Here is a 24,439-nt window from a genome sequence, read left to right as displayed (position 1 = left end):
GGGGCGGCGCCCCGGCGCCCCGTACTGGCCAGCCGCCACTGCAGTATTTACCCCATCAGCATTTTTATGACAGTTGTCTTTGCGTTGTTTTTGGTTTCCAGACACTGGAGGTTCAGATTGCACCCAAACAACCCGCGGCGGGACACACAATGTACAGGCTTCATGTGACATCACGACAGTGTAAGTCTGTTCCGCCCACATCGGGGGGGGGGCAGTATTGTGGAATTGTGCTCATATGTGTGTGTGTGTGTGTGTGTGTTTGTGTGTGTTGGTAAAGGGGAGGGGGCAGTGTATAACAGAGGGGTGTGTGTATGGTATTCCACTGCCCACGTGTTGAAGTGAAGACTGTGTGTGTGTGTGTGTGTGTCCCAGTTTGTACCAGTCTGACTTTCTCTCACAAGCGGAAACCGATTATCCGCAACGGGAAATAAGTAAATGAATACAAATAAATAAATAAAGCGGTGTCGCCGAGGTCTTCGGGTGGTCTAAACAGATACCGAAGTGGCTCCGTGGGCCTAAACGATGCATCCGACCTGAGGAAGCATTCGGATAATGCGTCGGGGGCCGCCGGCTGCAGGGGCCTCCCTCGCCGTACGGTGGATGTTGTGTGTGTGTGTGTGGGGGGGGGGGGGGGGGGCAGAATGAACGCCCCGTCCGGGTAAAACAGATGCAAGTATTTTTTGTAGGTTGCGACTCTGCCTGTTGGCAAGCGCTCCCGGCAGTATATGCCCGTAAGATGAAGTCACAAACATTGCATCTGTAGTCGACTCCCACTGGCCCGGCAGGACAGACGGGGCATTATGTGGAGAAGTACCAGCTGGTGCCACCGACTTCTCCTCCTCCTCGCCACTTCATCTGCTTGCTGCTGCTGCTGAAAACAGGACATGGAAGTGAAATCCAGCAGCAGACCTGCGAACCTTTTCTTCGGATGCGCCGTGGCTTTTTACTTCTGCTCCGTTTGCCCGGCCCAGAGACGTAAGTGGCGTCCCCCCCGGGTCTCTCTTAGGGGGGGGGGGCGTTTTGTGTGTGTTTATGTGTGTGTTGTTGTTGTTGAGGTTTAGTCCACCGGGTATGCATTGTACTCCTTAATACTTCTCAAAGAGTGGTGTGTGTGTGTGTGTGTGTGTGTGTTGTTGAGGATTAGTCCACTGTTGTGCACTGAGCCTCTTCATAGGTCTGATGATGCTGATGTGTGTGTGTGTGCGTGTGCGTGTGTGTGGCCGTTCAACTGACCTGCAGTCCGGCCTCACTCGCGTGTCACCGTCAGTAGAAGACCTTCACGAAGACCATTTGCGATCCCTGATCCAGCTGCGGGACACCTCCGGGCTGGTTCGGCCACTTTGCTGTGGGGAAATTCAGAATGTCAGAGAAATACCTTCGAATCCCTGCGAACCAGCCCGACGCGACTACGACGCTAACCCAAACGCCGTTCGTCACTTCCTGTCTGACATATTCTCTCTCTCTCTCGCCTCCCCCTCCACTTCTCTCGCCCTAGTCTGCACGGTTTCCCCCGGGTCTGTGTCCGTGGCCGAAAACAACACAGCGGACGTCCTGGTGGCGAAGGTCAGCTCCGGCGGCGATGTGTTGCTGACGGTGGTCCAGAACCCTGACGACCTGTTCTACCTGAGGAGGAACGAGCTGATGGCGAAGAAAGGCTTGGACTACGAGGTATGACGTGTGACACGGACGACGTATCCACGAGGAGCACAGCGCACCCGCTGCCTGTCCGTCCGCAGTCGGTCTCCGGCGTGACGTCACATCCTGTGTCTGTGGCGACAAACGACAGGAAGACATCTTGGATTTAGTCTAGATTAGATTCAAGCTCCGCTGAAGACTAGGGGTGGGACGATCCTGGATCAGATTCCGAATCGTTCGATACGGTCCACGCGGTGCGAGACGCTCCCCGTCTCGTGAGCTCGTGTGTTCTTAACGCCACAACCGCCGGGATTTCACTCCCGCCTAGAGCCACCATGAGCCGTCAAAATGACCGCCGGTTTTTAAACTCTACGTTCTGCCAAGATAAATCCCCGGCTGAGATGTTCACGGATGTCAGCGTGTCTGTTAGGAAACGGCGGACACCAAAGTGAACATCTTAACAACTTTAACACTGCAGCGAATTCAGGAGGCAGCCGGGAACCCGCCGCAGCCGGGACGCGAACCCAGGCTGCGCTAACCAGTCGACTAAAGGGCCCGACCCGTTAGCCAGCGGGCTAGCAGGTCTACACACCCCTGAGCTGATCTAACAAACGTAACAAGGCCTATAAAACTTGAAATGTATGTAAACTACTAATAATACACGTTAGCCCCTAGCTAACGGGTCTGACCCTTTAGCCGAGCGGTTAGTGATGTCGCCTTGTGGTGCAGTACACCCAGTATCGAATCCCGCACCGGGCAAGAAAATAACCGGTTACATTGGTGGCAGCAGCGGTGAGAACCGGAAGTGTGCAGATCCTCATAAGTCTCTTCGGAGCGCGGGAAGAACAAAGCGCGAGGGCGCGCTTCCGGGGAGGGTGACGACTGTAAACTACTAATAAGACACGTTAGTCCCTAGCTAACGGGTCTGACCCTTTAGCCAAGCGGTTAGCGACGTTGCCTTGTGGTGCAGTACACCTCGTATCGAATCCCGCACCGGGCAAGAAAATAACCGGTTACATGTAAAAAAAACCAAAAACAAAACGTGGCGAAGGAAATGACGCGACCAACACGTCATAAATAGTGACATGACGCGCACGATGACCTGCAAATTGCGCGCGGTCATTTTGACCGCTCACGGTCGTTTTAGGTAGCTCTTATCACGACTTTTTTGTGCAACTGATCTAAAACTCATTTTAATGCAAATATATGCAGTTTTAGGAGCATTCAGGGGAGCGGTAGGTCTGTATCCCCCCCCCCCACAAAGTTATTAAACTTTGAAAATCCAAAACGGTCAAAATGACCGTCTTGGTCGTTCTAGTGGTTTTTAGAGTTAATTAAAGTAAAGCAATTGTGTTACACAACAAGAAAAGATGGCACAAAATCTTGTCAGAAGTTTTGCAGTTGCGTTACGTTGGATTACGCCCCCTGATAATGCCAAAATGTCCTGCAGCGTCCACTGTAGCCAATCGCGAGCCCCGAATCGTGACACGTACCGAACCGTCAGATTTGTGAATCGTCCCACTCCTCATAAAGACCAGTTTAACTGTGCTGCGACCCCCGTGGCGAACAGACTGACGCCTATTCAGACTTTTATGTGAACGAGGACAAAACTCGTCTCTGTCCACGCAGCTCATTCATTCAGTCATTCCCTGGAAGTCAGAGGTCACAACTCTGATTCCAGCTGGGTGTCTATTTAAGTTTATGACAATACAATTATAAACAAATATCTGATGGTTGAGTCTGGTTGCCATCGCTGCAGTGGCGGCTGGTGCTAAAAATTTTTTGGGGGGGGGGGGGTGTCGCAATTTAGCTTGGCGCAGCACACCTGACCGCTGCTTTAGTGTCCACACAGTCACAGAGTTATTAAGAAGGACAATGTAGCCTATCGATTTTATCAGGGTTGGTAGATGGTGGATGATTGACAGTTGAGACGAGGCGCTGTGGTGGGTGTGAACATGATAGACAGCCACGAGAATTGTCCAATCACATTAGATCAAAAACCATTAAAACAACACCAATTCGCCGCCAGTAAAAGTGGGAGTGTCTGGGGCGGCACAGAACTGCGCCCCCTGGAAAATCTGAAGAAACCAATCAGACAGCAGCCTCAGGTCACCCGCTTGCCACAAGTTTGAGAGCTTGCATAAGGTACCGTTGGGCCGGCGCCCCTCACCCAGGAAGTATATGTATTCAGACCGGAAGTATATGTATTCAGACAGGAAGTATATGTATTCAGACAGGAACCAACCAAACACCATTTGGAACCAATATTTAATGCTGCTAACAGGCGCTCACAGGCTGAAAAACACTTTTATTTCATATTTATTTGCATTATACTCCTAAATTATATTTAACACGTGTAAGTAGACTTTCCTCTCTCGATATTTGAAGGGGGCGGCGCCCCAGCGCCCTGTAGCCGCACATCTTTTATTCAAACTGAGCAGCAGCGTGATGCTAATAACATGTGACCCGAATTGTTTTTCAGTCTTTGCCCAGTTCAGACGTGTTGGTGGTACGCGTGCAATGTGCCCGGCCCGGCTCCAGACCTGTAAGTGAATTAATTCACCTTGGTGAAGAAAAATGAAGAGATAATATGTTAACCAGCCCTCCTAATGGATTACAAGAAGCCGGTCGGTTCTATTTTCGGGGCCGTCTGTCCAAGGTCACCGTGTCATCCCTCTTAGTTTATCATCATCTATCTGCTCTGCCGGGTCATGGGGCGAAAGGACGTGGGGGGGGGGGTGCATCATTAATTTCTTGTAAAACTGTTGACGTCTGTGTGCAAAATGACCTGATCTGTGTTGTTGTATTCTTCTCCTCTCAAGGTGAACGTGTCCGTTCAGGTCTCTGTGGAAAATGTGAACGACAACCCTCCAAACTTTGCACAAAACCATTACGTCCTGGACGTGAACGAGGTCTGTAGATCCTAAAACCCTCTCTTGTTCGGTATCGCATCAAATTACACACTGTTCATGTTGCAGAAATAACCAAGCAATACACAAGTGAAATAGATGCAAGTGAACCAGGATGAGGGGTATTTACTGAGTAATGTGTGAGTACAACAGGTGTCTTCTTTGTCTCTAGTTTGCCTCCTGCTCATTAGAATGTGAAGCTAAATATAACCAGTAGAGGGGGAACTGGGGGGAATAGCGTGATCCTCCCACACGCTGCGTCCCCCTGGTGAAACTCCTCACTGTCAGGGGACAAGAAGAGGCTGGCGACTCCACATGTATGGGAGGAGGCCTGTGGTAGTCTGCAGCCCTGCCCGGATTGGCAGAGGGGGTGGAGCAGAGACCGGGACGGCTCGCTAGAGTGGGGTAATTGGACGGGTACAACTGACAATTGGGAAGAAAAAGGGGGGGGGGGGAACAGATAAAACCACATCTTTGTACTTGGCCAATTCACCCTTTGCTAAGCCACGCCCCGAAATGCAGACCGGCCAGTCACAGTGCAGCAGAGGTCCAACATTTTCATGGCGGCCCTCCGTTGACTCCGACGCAAAAGTGCCAGATTTTCTTCGTTTTCGAGCTGGTTTTGTGGACTTTCAGCTAGCTATGGTTAAACGTTGTGCCGGGGGCTCTTGTAGCAGTGACTCTCGTTACCCGGAGAGGTTGGAAGGAGATGTACGTTTTTTTTTCCCTTTCCAAAACCAAAATCAAACCCTGAAAAGTAGGCTGTGGATGAAGCTATGTGGACCTCCTCAAATCCAGTTGAACCCCTCAAAGATCAACAAACACAGCTTTGTCAGCTCCCAGGTAAGTAATTACTTTTATTAACCGTAACATAATGTTAACGCTTGACGGACTTAGCAACAGTAACTAAGGGCGGCGGGCCTCAGCTGAGTCGTCCCGGTCGCTGCTCCCACCCCCTCTGCCGATCCGGGGAGGGCTGCAGACTACCACAGGCCTCCTCCCATACATGTGGAGTCACCAGCTGCTTCTTTTCACCTGACAGTGAGGAGTTTCACCAGGGGGGCGTAGCACATGGGTGGATCACGCTATTCCCCCCGGATCCTCCTCCTCCCTGAACAGGCGCCCCGACCGACCAGAGGAGGCGCTAGTGCAGCGACACATACCCACATCCGGCTTCCCACCCGCAGTCACGGCCAGTTGTGTGTGTAGGGACGCTCGACCAAGCCGGAGGTAACATGGGGATTCGAACCGGCGATCCCCGTGTTGGTAGGCCACGGAATAGACCGCCACGCTACCCGCACTTGTATTACAGTTTTGCAGATATAATGAGTATTTATCCCCAAGATACGTGTTTGGTACTAAGTGATGTGACTCTATCTCAGACAGTGTTTGATGTAGATTGTATTTAGCATCACATGATAATGACAAGCAACAAACTAGAGACATAGAAGAGACAATATTTTACACATATATCACTCAGTAAATACCACTCATCCTGGCTCAGTTACATACAAGTTACTCGGTTATCTCAGCGTACTCACGGCCTGTAGATTCAAGCATTATCTGGTCTTCTCACTCACGGCTGCTTGTTTGTTTTCGGAAGCTCTTGCCGGTAAACTCCAGCGTTGGACTCATCGAGGCCTCGGACATCGACTCAGAGTTGCTGTACTATCGGCTGGAGCCCCCCACAGTGAGCCCCCCGCACCACATGAAACCCGGCGTCTCTATCCGGGACGACGCGTCAGCGTCTCCATTTCCTACAGAGAGCTGAAACAGCAGTAGTTGTCACACTGGCCTCTCAGACTGAAGCCCAATAACAAATAAACAACAAATAAATAACGTTACGTGACGTGAAAAGTGATTTTTTTAATGCTGATTTGTGTGAATTTAAAAGGCTCCGTCCAGGTTGGTCGACTGTAACTGAGCTGAGACGTGTGTTTTTGTGGTGTTGCATCAGGACCGGTATTTCCGTTTGGAGAGCGCCAACAGTCCAAAGCTGCTGGTCCAGAGCATCATGGACCACGACGCCGTCCAGAAGATTTCTCTGGTTCTGCACGTGCAGGTACAGTAAAACACACCGAACCACAACGGCACCGGATGTGCAGTTTGTGAAAGCGCCTTGTTTTTTTTTTTTGCTGCGAACACAAACGTCACACAACGGACGCAACTCAATGAAGTACGTCTTGCTAATCCAGATAGATGATGGTGTTTTAAGCTGAATACACTCTCACGTGCATGTACACAAACTTGCATGTTGACTACACAAACCCTGACATGCAAAACAATAAATACACCAACGCTGTCATGCGGATGAAATGTGGTGGCCAAACAGACGACAGGAAGGATGGCCGGCGAGATGATGCGGTATCTCCTTTTACGTCACAGAGGTTTGGAATGCTAACATATTTGCAATATTGTATCCGGCCAATGACCCCGCCCTTCTGAGCCGTCCCGGTCTCTGCTCCACCCCCCTCTGCCGATCCGGGGAGGGCTGCGGACTACCACATGCCTCCTCCCATACATGTGGAGTCGCCAGTCGCTCCTTTTCACCTGACAGTGAGGAGTTTCACCGGGGGGACGTAGCGCGTGGGAGGCTCACGCTATTCCCCCCAGTTCCCCCTCCCCCCTGACTGACCAGAGGAGGCGCTAGTGCAGCGACCAGGACACATACCCACATCAGGCTTCCCACCCACAGACACGGCCAATTGTGTCTGTAGGGACACCCGACCAAGCCGGAGGTAACACGGGGATTCGAACCGGCGATCCCCGTGTTGGTAGGCAACGGAATAGACCGCCACGCCACCCGGACGCCCCATTCACAGTGTTTTTATGTGTGGAACAGCCTTAAATGACAGCGCCATTAGACACCATATTCAACAGACGAATGAGGGTAATGTGGTGGTCATCAGGTTTAGTGTGGCGTGTACGGTAAAGGAAGATGCAGTCAGGTTATCCATGACGTAACCATGACGTATCCATGACGTAACCATGACGTAACCATGACGTATCGATCCTGACATTTAACATATTGTCTGTCCTTATTTATGTGATGATAAAGACACACCTCCATTCGGCGACATTATAGTACTCACTGACAAATTCATGTGAGTTCAACATTCTAGTGACGCCCGGGTGGCGTGGCGGTCTATTCCGTTGTCTACCAACACGGGGCTCGCCGGTTCGAAAGCTCGTGTTACCTCCGGCTTGGTCAGGCATCCCTACAGACACAATTGGCCGTGTCTGTGGGTGGGAAGCTGGATGGGGGTATGTGTCCTGGTCGCTGCACTAGCGCCTCCCTTGGAAGGTCAGGGCACCTGTTCAGGGGGGATGGGGAACTGGGGGGAATAGCGTGATCCTCCCACGCGCTACGTCCCCCTGGTGAAACTCCTCACCGTCAGGTGAAACGAAGCGGCGGGCGACTCCACATGTATGGGAGGAGGCATGTGGTAGTCGGCAGCCCTCCCCGGATCGGCAGAGGGGGTGGAGCAGAGACCGGGACGGCTCGGAAGAGTGGGGGTAATTGGCCAGGTATAATTGGTGAGAAAGGGGAGGGGGGGTCTAAATATTTTAGGGATTCTTGCAGGTGAAGGATAGCGTTGTGCTAACCACTTTAACCGTTGGGGGGGGCGCCCTCACAGTTGTGAGACTCTGGACGTTTTAGCTTTTCATTTACACAACTGAGAAAAGGTGAAACACACAGAATCCAGGGGGGGGAAACAGCATCTTTCTGACCTTTGCGGTATCTCACACGGTGGTTTAGGACACGTACAACGGGTCGGCCTCCAACAAACCTTTCTTCACGTCTGTGGCCACCATCACGGTCCAGGTGAAGGACGTGGACAACCGGCCCCCGTGGTTCCAGCCCTGCATGAGGGCCAACGTGGGACCGGCCAAGCTCTGCGTCAGCACCGGCTACCGGGGCAAAGTCAACCTGACGGAGAAAGAGGTGAGTTGTACTTCAGCACCACATAATAACAACAGAATATATAACACCATGCTGATTGAGATGTTAACAGCACCTCCTGGCTGCTCCTGGAGGAAGGACAGCAGGGTGGGAAACATGCAGAGGGAACATTTCCTCAGCCGTCACTCCCTGTATGCATGAGTATATGTCCAGCGCCCGTTGGCTGCAAGACGAATAAAGTGTCTCCGTCTTCTAGCACATCATGTCCCCAGACAAATCCAATTTTTCCCTTTTCCAGAAGGAAGCTTTTCAGCCAAACTGAGAAAGGACAGTGAAGTTAAGGATATTTGCCTGAGCTGCCGAGGAGTTAAATTGCAGCCGTTCCTTACACAGAAATAAGTAGTAACACAGACGCAACTGACCCATGACGAGTGGCCTTTACTGAGTAATGTGTGAGTAAAATAGGGTCTTTTCTATGTCTTCAGTTTGTTCCTTGTGATTATAATGTGATGTTAAATATAATCTGCATCAAACACTGTATGAGGGGGTGTCCGGGTAGCGTAGCGGTCTATTCTGTTGCCTACCGACACGCCGGGTCGAATCCCCGTGTTGTCTCCGGCTTGGTCGGGCGTCCCTACAGAGACAACTGGCCGTGTCTGTGGGTGGGAAGCCGGATGTGGGTATGTGTTCTGGTTGCTGCACTAGTTCAGGGGGGGGGGACTGGGGAGAATAGCGTGATCCTCCCATGTGCTACGTCCCCCTGGTGAAACCCCTCACTGTCAGGTGAAAAGAAGCGGCTGGTGACTCCACATGTACCGGAGGAGGCATGTGGTAGTCTGCAGCCCTCCCCGGATCGGCAGAGGGGGTGGAGCAGAGACCAGGACGGCTCAGAAGAGGGGGGTGTTGGCCGGATACAATTGGAAGAAGGGGGGGAGCCAAAAACACCGACCGCCCCCCCCCCCAAAAAAAACAATCAAGTATTATGAATCCTTTGCATCACAGGGATAAATGATCTGTTAAACTTGAATACGAGATGTTAATTATTAAGTTTCTATCTTTACTGTCGTTATGTTCGTTATGTTACTCAGCAGCACATTCGATATTCACCTCATTCAATCACACAGCAGTTCAACTACACCTCTGTAAGTCACTGAAGTTATTCCTGTGTAATGAGTGGCCTCTCATTTAAAGGGCTGCCCACTTGGGCTAATTGCACTTGACAGGACGTGCAGTCTGGTCCATGATATGATCACTACTGACAGGTCTCACACGTCTGCTGGTCGACACTTGGATAAATCTGCTAACTGCAGACTCTCGCCAGTCGCCCTGGATAAAAATGTATGTTGAATGAGACAACGTGAACTGAGCTGTGGGGGCACGGCGAATAGGGAGGGCGTCGAGGAGCGCTAAGAGGGAAAGTGTGTGCGAGTGAGAGAGAGAGAAAGACAGAGAGCGAGAGAGCGAGAGACAGAGAGAGCAAAAGAGAGACAGAGCAAGAGACAGAACGACAGAGAGCGACAGAGAAGAGAGCGAGCGAGAGCAAGAGACAGAGAGCGAGACAGACAGACAGACAGCAAGAGACAGCAAGAGAGAGCGAGAGACAGAGAGAGACAGAGCGAAAGAGAGACAGACAGAGCAAGAGAGAGCAAGTAAGACAGAGAGCAAGACAGAGAGCAAGAGACAGACAGGGAGAGTGAGAGAGAGCAAGAGAGACAGAGACAGGGAGAGTGAGAGAGAGCAAGAGAGACAGACAGGGAGAGTGAGAGAGATACAGAGAGAGCAAGAGAGACAGAGACAGGGAGAGTGAGAGAGATACAGAGAGACAGAGACAGGGAGAGTGAGAGAGATACAGAGAGAGCAAGAGAGACAGAGACAGGGAGAGTGAGAGAGAGCAAGAGAGACAGAGAGCGACAGAGACAGAGACAGAGCGAGAGAGCAAGAGAGACAGAGACAGAGACAGGGAGAGTGAGAGAGAGCAAGAGAGAGCAAGAGAGACAGAGAGCGACAGAGAGACAGAGCGAGAGAGCAAGAGAGACAGAGAGCGACAGAGACAGAGATAGAGCGAGAGAGCAAGAGAGACAGAGACAGAGCGAGAGAGAGAGAGAGACAGAGAGAGCGAGACAGACAGACAGACAGCAAGAGAGAGCGAGAGACAGAGAGAGACAGGGCGAAAGAGAGACAGACAGAGCAAGAGAGAGCAAGTAAGACAGAGAGCAAGAGACAGAGACAGACAGAGTGAGACAGAGAGAGCGAGAGAGAACGAGAGACAGAGACAGGGAGAGCGAGAGAGAACGAGAGACAGAGCGACAGAGACAGACAGAGTGAGACAGAGAGAGAACGAGAGACAGAGACAGGGAGAGCGAGAGAGAGCAAGAGACAGAGAGCAAGAGACAGAGACAGACAGAGTGAGAGAGATACAGAGAGAGCAAGAGAGACAGAGAGCGAGAGAGACAGAGAGCGAGAGAGAGCGAGAGCGAGAGAGACAGAGGGCGAGAGAGAGCGAGAGAGACAGAGGGCGAGAGAGAGACAGACAGAGTGAGAGAGATACAGAGAGAGCAAGAGAGACAGAGAGCGAGAGCGAGAGAGACAGAGGGCGAGAGAGAGCGAGAGAGAGAGCGAGAGCGAGAGAGACAGAGGGCGAGAGAGAGCGAGAGAGACAGAGGCCGAGAGAGACAGACAGAGTGAGAGAGATACAGAGAGAGCAAGAGAGAGACAGAGGGCAACAGAGACAGAGACAGAGACAGGGAGAGCGAGAGAGAGCAAGAGAGACAGAGAGCGAGAGAGACAGAGACAGGGAGAGCCTTGTACCTTGTTATCAGCAGTAGATTTGTAAGGGGACGTTACTTTGTGGAGATGACACGTCGTCATGTTGTTGGTGTCGGTGGTGGTTTGGGCCTGGAAGGAGGATCAGATTGACCAGGTAGACCAGGTGAGACTCCACAGTCTGGGTCTATCCCATGAAGTGGCTGAACTGAACCAGATGGTAGTGGAGGTGTGGATGGACTTGGTGGAGTGTAGAACTGTTTCGCTGTGTTTTCTGTGGCTGGCTGAATTTCTTAGGTGTCCTGGTGTAAAGCCTCAGATACGAGTCTGAGTTAACCGAACCTGAGGTCCCGGGAACTACAATGACTCTACGTGGTCATTGTCTAGCTGTTATCTTGTGTGTGTGTGTGTGTGTGTGTGTGTGTGTGTGTGTGTGTGTGTGTGTGTGTGTGTCTTTAAAACATTGGGTTGAAAGTTAGCTCTCTCCCATCAGGAAGATGGCTGCTGGATGTGCGGTTGTGTTGTCAGAAAACTTCAGGACTTTTAACAGAGGCATCATTACACCAACACTGTGACAAACCGGTACACAACCGGTACAGATGTGTCACAATGACAGCTGCAATAATCAGGATCAGGAACAATTTATTGTCATTTCTTTGCGCACACAAAAGAAAGGAAATGCCGTTTCCCCCGGCCCGCAGCAGTGCGACACGAAAGACAAAAACATACATCCCAAATTTCCCAAAAACGACACCACCAAAAACATACAATAACAGAGAGAACAAAACAAAAAAAAATAAAATAAAAACACAAAGTTAACAACACAGTCCACTCAGTGCAACAGAGTCCAAAACTCCACTGTCCAGAGAGCGAACGCCAGCCAGGATGGCTGTCGGAACTGCCGGTCAGCATGGGCTAGCAGTTAGCTTAGCCGTGGTCCCTGGGCCCACCAGACACAACAGACCAGGCTGCCCCAGCCGATCCAACACCAGCTCTCCCAGCCGGACAGCTTTGACACACCTCCCCGCACTCCACACGACGACACTAAAACACAGTCAATGCTAGGCGAGGCCGCCGCCAGACCGTCCTCGGTGTTATCGGAACTGCCAGTCTGCACGGACTAGAAGTTAGCTTAGCCGTGGTCCCTGGGCCCACCAGACACAACAGACCAGGCTGCCCCAGCCGATCCAACACCAGCTCTCCCAGCCGGACAGCTTTGACACACCTCCCCGCACTCCACACGACGACACTAAAACACAGTCAATGCTAGGCGAGGCCGCCGCCAGACCGTCCTCGGTGTTATCGGAACTGCCAGTCTGCACGGACTAGCAGTTAGCTTAGCCTGCCCCGCTTCCGTGTCCCGCAGACCGCCCTTGCTGTGTTACCTCTTCGGGCAATAACTACAGTAATAACTGTACTAGTGTGTCACAACGTGTGTTCATTGTGCACCGACGACACTGGCACATCAGTGCACATTAATAACTAGTACCTCGGTACTGTAACACATCAGCACCAAGACTCCGTGAGTGTGCCGTGGGCTTCCACAGCTTTCCCGTCTGTTAGGAAGTCAACGTACGCACAAACAGACGGACAGGGTCGCCTGCAGATCTGCTACGATGGTGCAGAGCAGAGCCGAAATCTGTTGTTTAGATGGAGACAGATGAGGTCAGTAAAGGTTTCATTCACCCTGGTTCTGGTCCACAGGAAGGCCCGTTGGTGCTGGAGCCGGGTCCGGTGTTCGCCAGGGACGGAGACAGGAACCGGAGCGAGCAGATCAGCTACCGGATCCTCAGAGGTATGGAGCCACACCCGAGCCCTGCTCTGACAGACGAGATGGACAAGATTTGTCGCCGGACCGATGCTGTGACACCAACCTTTGCGACAGAGTGGTCACAGCTTCGGCTTTACTGCTTTGTCTGGTCCTGCGAAAGGAACAACATTGTGTGGATGAGTGTCTGTGCACATTGTGTGCATTGCTTTATCTATGAAATGAAAAAGCACACTTTTCATTTTTGCAAAGTAGATAAAGCTAGGAAAATAAGCCTAATTAGAAAAACTTCAAATCTGATGACAAATTGCTCATTAGGAAATAAGACATCAAAACTGTAACGTGTTTATGCGTGCTCAATATTCCAGGTAATGAAACCACAGAAAGGTGAATCAGTTCATCTGGACATGTTTATTGAGAGAAACGTTTCATCACTCATGTAAGACCTCTTCAGTCTCAACTGACTGCAGGTATCCCCACCCTTATACACAATACGGTGGCGTAACGACCCAAAACAACAATCAGTTTCATATGCAAATTACCGTGACCATTAACTGGAGTTATAATGGCCATGTGTGCTATTCAGAGGATTGGGGAATCGTTCCAATCACAGCATTGTAAGATGGTGACAGATGTACTCTTAGCCGCCCCCTGGAGCAGAGATGGTCTGTATGAAATTACAAAATGACCCACACCGTTAGCGATAGGACCACCCTTAACACTGACCAAGTGTGTCTGCTCCTGAAGCTGCCTTCAGTTCTGTACTTCACATACAGGACAGGGGGCAGTACTATAGGCAGAAGCATGGGTTCCCAGTCTCACCTGTAGTGGCCAAGTTGTAGATGGAGGAAGTGGAAAAGAGGGCTCTGAGGTCCTATCCAGGAAGACCACATAGCCACTGGTTCAGATTTGTGGATGACACCCGAGTTAAAATTAAATCTCAGGATGTACCACATTTCATCGACCACATTAACTCTGTGGACACCACGTCAAGTTCACCAGGGAGGATGTGAAAAATGGCAGGTTAGCCTTCTTACACTGTGAAACTGCAATTGGTGATGGGGGACATTTGATTGTTGACGTTGACCGTAAACCAACACATACTGATCAGGACTTATGGTTTGACTCTCATCGTCACTGGAGCACAAACTAGGAGTCATCAGGACGCTTAACCACCGAGCTGACAACGTCTCCACTGACACAGCGGCCGGGGAAGGGGAGAAGTCCCAGTGTACGGTGCACCAGCCGATCGAAGAGAGGAGAAGGACAACAGCTGTCTAAGCATAAATCAGTGGCGATTCCGTATGTGGCGGGGGTGTCGGAACAGTTGAGACGCGCATTTTCCAAACACTGCATCTCAGTTGCTTTCAAACCCCAAAACACGCTGCTCCAGAAGTTGGTCCACCCCAAGTATCGGGTCCCCCAGCACAAACAGAGCAATATAGTGCACGCTGTTAAGTGCCGGGAGGATTGCCGTGACTTGTACACCAGGGAAACCAAACTACACCATCTACACCATCTACACAGGCTACACCATCTACAGGCCAGTGGCCACTCTTTCAAGGATGAGGATGTGCACATCCTTGATAGGGAGGAACGCTGCTTTGAATGGGGAGTCAAAGAGGCCATCTATGTGAAGAGGGGACGACCATCTCTGAACCGAGGGGGGGGGGGTAACAGTACATCTGTCACCATCTTACAATGCTGCGATTGCAACTATTCCCCAATCCTCTGTGAACAGTACACATGGCCATCATAACTCTAGTTAATGGTCGTTGGTTTGGGCCGTTATGACACTGTATTGTTTATAAGGGTGGGGGTACCTGCAGTCAGTTGAGACTGAAGAGGTCACTTAGATGAGTGATGAATGTCTCTCCCAATAACCGTTGGGTCCAGATGAACTGATTCAACTCTCTGTGAAAACCGTTAACATCTAAATATGTGATGAAAGAATCGGCTCTTCGGTACATTCCTATGTTTGGTTTTTCCACTCTTCTCAGTTGTTAGATGGGAATATCACTCACACGAGGACTTCATATCCACTTCATATGAAGACAATTCTACGTACAAACATGTGGAAATTAACTTTTAATTGGTCTTTGTGGGAATGTGGCGTACTTTATAAATCCATATAGAGAAAGTCCTCCTGATTTCTTTTTCTTTTTTCATCCAGGGAATGAGGGCAGCATTTTCCAGATAGATGAAGATACCGGGAACATCACCATGGCTAAACCGGCTGACATTGTTGGTCCAATAACCCTCACCGTCCTGGTACCAGCCTGTTTATCTTCATGCTTCTGAATGGTTTTGACGCAAAAGGGAGAAAAGATTGGTCTGATGGTTCAGAAAAGATAAGAACTACCCCAAGTAGAGACGCACTGATATCACTTTTTCACTGCCAATACCGATTCAAGGTGCAAATATTTTTACAAGTATCAGCCAACACCGAGTATAGATCCATTCCATCAATTTAACTGTACAGTCCAGATTTAGACTATTAGTTTGGGTCAACTATGTCTGCGGATGACACTGATCTGTAGCGAGAGGGGAGCCTGGAGAGGTGGAGGTATGCACTGGAGAGAAGAGGAATGAAAGTCAGTAGGAGCAAGACGGAATACCTATGCGTGAATGAGAGGGAGGACAGTGGAATGGTGAGGATGTAAGGAGTAGAAGTGACGCAGGCGTATGAGTTTAAATACTTGGCTTCAACTGTCCAAAGCAACGGGGAGTGCAGAAGAGAGGTGGAGAAGAGAGGGCAGGCAGGGTGGAGTGGGTGGAGAAGAGTGTCAGGAGTGATGTGCGACAGAAGGGTACCAGCAAGAGTTAAAGGGAAGGTTTACAAGATGGTAGTGAGACCAACTATGTTATATGGTTTGGAGACAGTGGCACTGATGAAAAGACAGGAGGTGGAGCTGGAGGTGGCAGAGTTGAAGATGCTCAGATTTTCACTGGGAGTGACGAAGAAGGACAGGATTAGGAACGAGTATATTAGAGGGACAGCTCAGGTTGGACGGTTTGGAGACAAAGCAAGAGAGGCAAGATTGAGATGGTTTGGACATGTGTGGAGGAGAGACGCTGGGTATGGAGCTGCCAGGGAAGAGGAGAAGAGGAAGGCCAAAGAGGAGGTTTATGGATGTGGTGAGGGAGGACATGCAGGTGGCTGGTGTGAAACAGGGAGATTCTGCATCTTCCTGTTTCACACCAGCCACCAGGAAGCAAGAAATGGAAACAGATGATCCGCTGTGGGGACCCCTAACGGGAGCAGCCAAACGTAGTAGGAGTAGTAGTTTGGTGTCACCAGGTAAAATGATTGAGAAAGAATCAGATTTTTTCCACCATTAAACAAATACAGTCTTCCACGTGTCAAAAATGCAGTAAATCAAGCCAGTTTGCTGTTCAAGGGAGAGTACAGACATCTAGGTTTATAGGCGCTGAAAGACACTGTGCCATAAACGAATGAACATAAAACGAATGATGAGAAAGTGTGAATCGACCTTTTTTTCTCATAAACATGGCTGACATATACTCCTGCTTCGTTATAGCGGGTAAAGATTGCCCACAATGTTAAAACCACCACCACTTCTGTCTGTTATGACCTATTTTGTGTTTTAATACGGCGTATAACACAAAACAGGTGTTGTTGTTGACAGAGTTATGTTTCTGTTATCAAATGAATGCGTGACTATAAAAGAGTGACTTGATCGAGGGAATATTTGCCAATATGGTGTTGTGATGTGGTGATGGTCTAACCCAGTCAATCCAGTCCTCAGGTACCACCACTACTGCCGGTTTTGTTCTACGGGGTAGTTCATTACATCCACCTGTTGTGATCAGAAGGCTGGAGTCTGCAGTTCCCGACGTGAGACATGAATGTAATGTACAACCTGGCAGGACAGAAAACCAGCAGTACTGGTTCGAGTGGTACTATTTGAGCAACACTGGTTTACCATATACCCCCCCCCCCCAGGCCTCACAGGTGACCAACAGGGACCAATTTGCCGTGACGCTGGTCACCATAGAGGTGATGAAGCGGAGCAGAAACCCTCCTCGCTTTGAGAAGGAGCGCTACGAGGGATACATCTACAGCAACTCCATCCCTGAAAGCATGGTCCTCCGAGACCGCTCCTCCAACAGACCCTTCAGGGTCCGTGCCAGAGACGAGGACTTTGCCAGTGTGAGTCAGAACTGTGAGATCTGGTCTGGTCTCCCATGTGAACTGGACATTGGTACCCCAAAAAAACGGAACGCATTGTTTAACAACGGCAATGTGAAAATGCAGAAGGATAAATCCTTATGAGGATCCCTAAACTTCTTAATCCTAACAGCTTTAACTTGCTTCCCTGTGTGTTTGGGTTTACCTACACTTGTGGGGCTCAAATGTCCTCATAAGAATAGTAAAACCAGGGGGCATCCGGGTAGCATAGCGGTGTGTTCCGTCGTCTACCAACACGGGGATCGCCGGTTCAAATCCCTGTGTTACCTCCTGCTTGGTCGGGCGTCCCTACAGACACAATTGGCCATGTCTGCAGGTGGGAAGCCGGATGTGGGTATGTGTCCTGGTCGCTGCACTAGCGCCTCCTCTGGTCGGTCGGGGCTCCTGTTCAGGGGGGAGGGGGAACTGGGGGGAATAGCGTGATCCTCCCACGCACTACGTCCCCCTGGTGAAACTCCTCACTGTCAGGTGAAAAGAAGTGGCCGGCGATGCCACATGTATCAGAGGAGGCATGTGGTAGTCTACAGCCCTCCCCGGATCGGCAGAGGGGGTTGGAGCAGCGACTGAGACGGCTCGGAAGAGAGGGGTAATTGGACGGGTACAACTGGGGGGGGGGGAATCCAAGAAGAAGAAAAAAGAATAGTAAAATCAGAAACAACTACCTCATGGGTACATCCCCCCCCCCCCCCCCAGTTCCCATGACGAAAAGGGTTATTTCTGGGGAAGGGGTTAGGTTCTAGGACTAGGTTAGGGATTAAGTTCAGGGGTTAGGGTATGTGGTTGGGAAAATAGTACTTCATTTTATTCTATTTCTCCTTTATCTAACCTGGAAGGTCCAGTTGGAGATACATACCTCTTCCAGGGATTCCCAGTCAAGATGGCTGAAAAATACCTATACAAGTTTTACATTAAAATAAATTTCGACTCTTAGCATAATTATTTTTAGGTAATGTGTGTGTGTGTGTGTCTCTCTCTCTCTCTCAGGGCGTGAATCCAGATGTGAAATATGAGGTGCAGTACAGCAGTTACGTCAACGTCACGTCAGAGGGCTTTGTGATCCTGAAGCGGGTGGTGAAAACCGAATCCTTCGCCCTTCAGGTGAACTGACTCACCTTCTGCAGCACACGCCTGATCTGGTGTTAGAGTCATCGGGACGGCTTCGAATGAGGAATCAATATTACAAATTATCTGTGTCCTAAATGTTATTCTTATTATTCTGTGCAGCTCAGAGCGGTGGACGCCCTAACGGGGGAGTTTGGGACAGCGGCTCTTTCTGTTCTCGTCCTGCCCGGTAAAATCACCTTGCTGGTTCAACACACAACCCACGCATCATAAATCTGCTTTATAAATAAGCTGCATCTATGTAGGTGGCGGTCTAGTCCGTCGCTTACCAACACTGGGATCGTCCATTCGAATCCTCATGTTGCCTCTGGCTTGGTCGGACGGCCCTACAGACACAATGGGCCGTGTCTGTGGGTGGGAAGCCGGATGTGGGTATGTGTCCTGGTCACCGTACTAGCGCCTCCTCTGGTCGGTCAGGGCACCTGTTCGGGGGGGAGGGGGAACTGGGGGGAATAGCATGATCCTCCCACGCGCTACGTCCCCCGGGTGAAACTCCTCACCGTCAGGTGATAAGAAGCGGCTGGCAACTACACATGTATGGGAGGAGGCATGTGGTAGTCTACAGCCCTCTCCGGATCGGCAGAGGGGGTGGAGCAGCAACCGGGACGGGGTAATTGGCCGGATACAACTGGGGAGAAAAGGGGGGAGGGGTCCATAAATAAATAAGTTCAAATCACCGATATATAAAACTCCAAAAAGCAGGCTTATGCTGAATTTGGAAATCGTGTATTTCACCTTCAGCAAACTTGAAATGTCAGGATGTTGAACTTATTTCCATACCTGAGATGTTGTCCTTTAGGAAAGCCACCCAGGAGTTAGCACAGTATGCTACATGTTACATATCTTGTTAGAGAGGCTTGGTAATTAGAAGTCACTATGACCGTTGTGATGAAAAGATAGGTGACAACATGAATATGACAATCTGTTGTGTTAGATATGTCAAACTCCATCTTCATAACGGCATATATCATGAATGACATATCCAGTTAGAGGTGTATTCTGTTTACTTCTGGAGGCAACCCTATCATTTTCAGACAGAAAGACCAATCATTTGAACTAAACTGATTAGAATGATATTCTACTAATATGAACAGATTGCCATGCATACAAATATAATTTGTACATACAGTCACATAGTCACACTTATTTTGCACAGTTTTACTGCACTAAATGACAACTGTGTCTAGTCCACTGTCCAACCGCTTTAACAACTGGGGTTAATAAAGTTTATCTTAACTCCTGTTGTATTTTAGATTATGGTATTTTATCTTATAACATCTCGGTTATATTTGTCTGAGCTTATGGCATCTTGTCACATGTTATTTTACGTTATCTAATGTCCTCTTATAGCTTATCTTATTTTGTCGTCTTTAATTATCATTTCGTATCATATCTTATTGTATCACACTTTATCTGGCATCTTAGCTTATGGTATTGTATCTTATCGTAGACTATTTTATTTTGTCTTATGGTATCTTATCATATGGTAACTTATCTTAGATTAAAATACATGTCCTGCCGTTCTCTGCAGCGGTGGCGGTCCCCTCTCCGTCCAGCGTGGGCTACCGGCCCGGCGACATGGCCCTGCTGGGTCTGGTCATGGCAGCCCTGCTGCTCCTCTGCCTCATCGTCATCGGCTTCCTCATTTCTCGCTTATGGAAGGGGAACGCGAATCTCCACAAATTATCTGAGGTTGGTTTTCTTTGGAGAGATTTTCCTGTTATTTCATTTAATTCCCTCTTTATTTGAAGCGCTGGGGTTTCCATCTATTGTGTTATGTGCTGTCTTCAGCGCTCTGCTCGAACCTACAACCCTGAAGATCATAGTTTTAGCTGAACAGTGTGTGTCCTATGTAGGCGTTGGTAAGGTGAGTGTTCTCCGAGCTCCAATCCAAATGAAAGAGGGTCAGCAGCGCGGTTGTGTCAGAAACAAACAATAAAACCTGGTTGAACCCGGGTTTTACATATTGACGTTATACTATCTGTTGATAAAGAGCTTCTGCCAGCTTGTTCGGTCATATCTGCTTGGTAGACACAACACAACACACTTCACTTCTTTTTCAAAGTCAACACTACCTGCCCTCTCCCTCTTTTGGCTGCTATGGTGAAGATGTAAAACACTATGCCCCCTTTCATTTTTCCTGGCAAAGTCCTTCCAGACACCAACCATTCACGTCAACTACTACAAAGACCTTCAAGATTTGGGTATTTGTGGGTTATCTGTTTTTGTAAACACACCAGAGGTAAAACGTATTTAAAGGGATGATTGCCTGCCTACATGTAAATCTTTAGGCTTGTAGCGTTAAGCAGTGGCGCCCCCAGAAATTTGTCATGGGGGGGGCCAAATGGGGCCACTGAAAATCTTGGGGTGGCACACCAAAACCAAAAGCCATGACTGAATTTCGGGAATTCTATGATGCTGTTGTAGTATACTGTATAGCCTAGTGGAAAACTGTCAATATGAGAGTTAAGAAAAATATACATTATTGATTTAAATGAACAGCACCTAATGCAAAATATCAGACAGAAGCATATTGTGCATAATCAGAAGCATATTCTGCATATGCGACTCGTGGCTGGGGGGGCCAGCGGGGGGGCCAGGGATAGTATCAGGGTGGCCGTGGCCACCCCTGGCCACCCCTTGGGGGCGCCACTGGCGTTAAGGGCGGACAGTGCAAACCAAGCACTTAAAGAGGAGTAGACGCCTTTTCAAACCCCCATCCCCCAGCATCATCAGCAACTACCAACAACAAAGGCGTCTTTGTTTACACACTTCCGTGAAGAAGCTACGCTAACGAAAACTACGCTAGCTACCGCTAACAGCCCATCTTCTGTTCCAGTCTGCCTTTGTCACAGCACCGAGATCGGACGGGGTTCGTTTTCTGGCCGTTAGCGTTAGCTAGCGGTCCTGGGTTCCATGTAGCTCCTGGTTCCTTTTCTGGCTGTTAGCGTTAGCTAGCGGTCCGGGGTTCCTTGTAGCTCCTGGTTCGTTTTCTGGCTGTTAGCGTTAGCTAGCGGTCCTGGGTTCCTTGTAGCTCCTGGTTCGTTTTCTGGCTGTTAGCGTTAGCTAGCGGTCCTGGGTTCCATGTAGCTCCTGGTTCGTTTTCTGGCTGTTAGCGTTAGCTAGCGGTCCTGGGTTCCTATTAGCTCCTGGTTCGTTTTCTGGCTGTTAGCGTTAGCTAGCGGTCCTGGGTTCCTATTAGCTCCTGGTTCGTTTTCTGGCTGTTAGCTTTAGCTAGCGGTCCTGGGTTCCATGTAGCTCCTGGTTCGTTTTCTGGCTGTTAGCGTTAGCTAGCGGTCCTGGGTTCCTATTAGCTCCTGGTTCGTTTTCTGGCTGTTAGCGTTAGCTAGCGGTCCTGGGTTCCATGTAGCTCCTGGTTCGTTTTCTGGCTGTTAGCGTTAGCTAGCGGTCCTGGGTTCCATGTAGCTCCTGGTTCGTTTTCTGGCTGTTAGCGTTAGCTGGCTGTTAGCGTTAGCTAGCGGTCCTGGGTTCCATGTAGCTCCTGGTTCGTTTTCTGGCTGTTAGCGTTAGCTAGCGGTCCTGGGTTCCTTGCAGCTCCTGGTTCGTTTTCTGGCTGTTAGCGTTAAGTAGCGGTCCTGGGTTCCTTGTAGCTCCTGGTTCGTTTTCTGGCTGTTAGCGTTAGCTAGCGGTCCTGGGTTCCATGTAGCTCCTGGTTCGTTTTCTGGCTGTTCGCGTTAACTAGCGGTCCTGGGTTCCTTGTAGCTCCTGGTTCGTTTTCTGGCTGTTAGCGTTAGCTAGCGGTCCTGGGTTCCTTGTAGCTCCCGGTTCGTTTTCTGGCTGTTAGCGTTAGCTAGCGGTCCTGGGTTCCTTGTAGCTCCCGGTTCGTTTTCTGGCTGTTAGCGTTAGCTAGCGGTCCCGGGTTCCTTGTAGCTCCTGGTTCGTTTTCTGGCTGTTAGCGTTAGCTAGCGGTCCCGGGTTCCTTGTAGCTCCTGGTTCGTTTTCTGGCTGTTAGCGGTAGCTAGCGGTCGTTCCTTGTAGCTCCTGGTTCGTTTTCTGGCTGTTAGCGTTAGCTAGCGGTCCTGGGTTCCTTGTAGCTCCTGGTTCGTTTTCTGGCTGTTAGCTAGCGGTAGCGTTAGCAACACGGCTAACCACTAGCAGTCTGGCTACCGTCCAAAGCAAGAAACAACCGTGAGAATGCCAGTTTGAACTTGAAACCTCAACCACAGCGCTACGTTAAGGGCGGAGTAAAACACCCGGTGGTATTAATGAGTAGGCCGGTTGCGTTACTTACTGATCAAGCAGAAACAATGCCAACCGAAACTGTTTCGAGTCCCGGAGCTCTCTGCGTCGAGTTTGTCGTCCGAGGTTCTCTCTTATGTTATCTCGTCTTTTATCGCCCTCCCTCTTCGCCTTCTTTACCTCCTTCGTCGGCTGGAGTTCTTTCTCTTTTGCCGGGTGGAGTTTCCACACATACTTCTGTCGTTCCACCGTCGGCCACCGCCTAGTCCCGCCACTGGGTGGTTGACGCACTGCTGTAAATCGATTTGGCGGGAAAAATCGTGCCCGGTGGCAGACGGCGTAGAGTGAAAGTGAGGTTTATAGAGAACCAGTCTTAACGCCGATGGGGGTCATTATTCTATAGCCATAACACGGTTCAATCAACATTTGCTTCTTAATGAGTTAAAGCAATGTAAACTACTAATAAGACACGTTAGCCTCTAGCTAACGGGTCTGACCCTTTAGCCGAGCGGTTAGTGACGTCGCCTTGTGGTGCAGTACACCCCGTATCGAATCCCGCACCGGGCAAGAAAATAACTGGTCACATTAGCTAAGAACACACAGTACTTCCCTGTACTACAGTAGTACACTGAGTTTTCGGCATAGTAGTAGTTGTTTAGATGTCAGCCCTTAGAAAAAACAGAACATTTGAACTTTACTTAATAAAATAAACTTCAAGTTCAAGTGAAATTCCAAGTATTTGTGCTAGTAGTATACTTGTAAGTGTGCTTAAGTGTAATTTTGTTTAGTATATCTCTGATAAGTACTTAAAAAGTAAACTGAAAGTATACTCACTGTTATTCAGTTTAAAATAATAGCACACTTGAGGCAAATTTGTAATTTGTGATATTGGGCTATACAAATAAAATTGATTTGATTTTGAATAAACTACTTTTTGTAAGGGAGATAAAGACTGAGCTCTAGATTGGTTGCATGTAATTGGCTCCTGTGTATTTGTGATGAGTAATTAACGGTTGAAATCAAAGAGAGGCTTATGTGTTATAGTAGAAAGATGAACTGTGACGTTGAACAAAGCCACAACATCCTCTGTACTTCATAAATGTCTGTACTAACCCGGGACTGTTCTCCCGTCTCTAGTGTCTGGGGCCCTGCTGGCCGTCTGGCCAGCCTCGGGGCCGGCTCCGGGACTCCATGCAGTACACCAACGATGGCTTCCAGAATGAAGGCGACCCGAACCGTGGAGGACCCAGGCGCTGGAACCACGTCATCCCAAGACGGGGTGCTGTCCCCCAGGCCCGGAGCCGTGTGATCCCCCTGGAGCGACGCAGCCACCACTGCTTCTCCTGCGGCACATACACCAACCACATGGCCGTGGGCCACAGCCCCACGCCAAGTGCCGCGAGGAGAGGAAGAGGAAGAGGCGAGGGAGATGATCACAATGCCCAGTCGGTCCTGACCAAGCAGAGGAGGAAGGGGCAGAAGACGGTGTGGTTCAAAGAGAGCGAGGACTCGTCCGACATCGAAGTGGAGATCATCCCTGACTCAGTGGGCCGGGTGGAGGAGGAAACGGAGGAGGAGGTGGAGGCAGAGATGCAGATGGAGGATGTTGTCAGGGACCCGGCTGCCCCACGGCGAGATGCGGACGGAGGGCAGGAGAACCAGGAAGCGCAGCCCGCTGATGATCGGGGCCAGGCTGAGGAGGACCCAGCCAAAGATGACGGAGGACAGGAGGTGGACGGCTGAGGATGACTGCCGAGGTCATGCAGCCATCAAACCCTCTCAGATTGTGGTCAGGAGTTCGATCGGACATAAGTTCATAAAACGGAGTGAAAATTCAAGTTTGTGTGCTCAGGTCAGCAGTCTGGTAAGCCTGCAGCACAGGACTCGACATCATACACCAAAGAACCGACGTCTCTGAAGAACTC

The 24,439-nt window shown here is 49.9% G+C and overlaps 1 protein-coding gene across 2 annotated transcripts; it reads left to right on the top strand.

Annotated features, from left to right (window-relative positions):
- Positions 1–878: 878 nt before the first annotated feature.
- On the top strand, positions 879–24,345 carry cdhr5a (cadherin-related family member 5a). 2 transcript variants are annotated; one of them, XM_056278252.1, is made up of 14 exons: positions 879–975; positions 1,496–1,668; positions 4,118–4,180; positions 4,458–4,547; positions 6,148–6,234; positions 6,502–6,606; positions 8,305–8,490; positions 12,916–13,006; positions 15,153–15,250; positions 16,947–17,153; positions 18,177–18,290; positions 18,417–18,483; positions 19,846–20,006; positions 23,652–24,345. In XM_056278252.1, exons 1-14 carry the CDS (start codon positions 885–887, stop codon positions 24,255–24,257), a joined length of 2,139 nt encoding a protein of 712 aa, XP_056134227.1. In that variant the 5' UTR covers positions 879–884; the 3' UTR covers positions 24,258–24,345. The 2 variants fall into 2 exon arrangements, with proteins under 2 accessions (XP_056134227.1, XP_056134228.1); XM_056278253.1 differs by lacking the exon at positions 4,118–4,180.
- Positions 24,346–24,439: the final 94 nt, after the last annotated feature.

This window comes from Lampris incognitus, chromosome 4 (assembly GCF_029633865.1).
Source record: "Lampris incognitus isolate fLamInc1 chromosome 4, fLamInc1.hap2, whole genome shotgun sequence".
NCBI lineage: Eukaryota > Metazoa > Chordata > Actinopteri > Lampriformes > Lampridae > Lampris > Lampris incognitus.
Note: the sequence above shows the minus strand (reverse complement) of the source record. Positions and strands in the feature narration are given on the sequence as shown.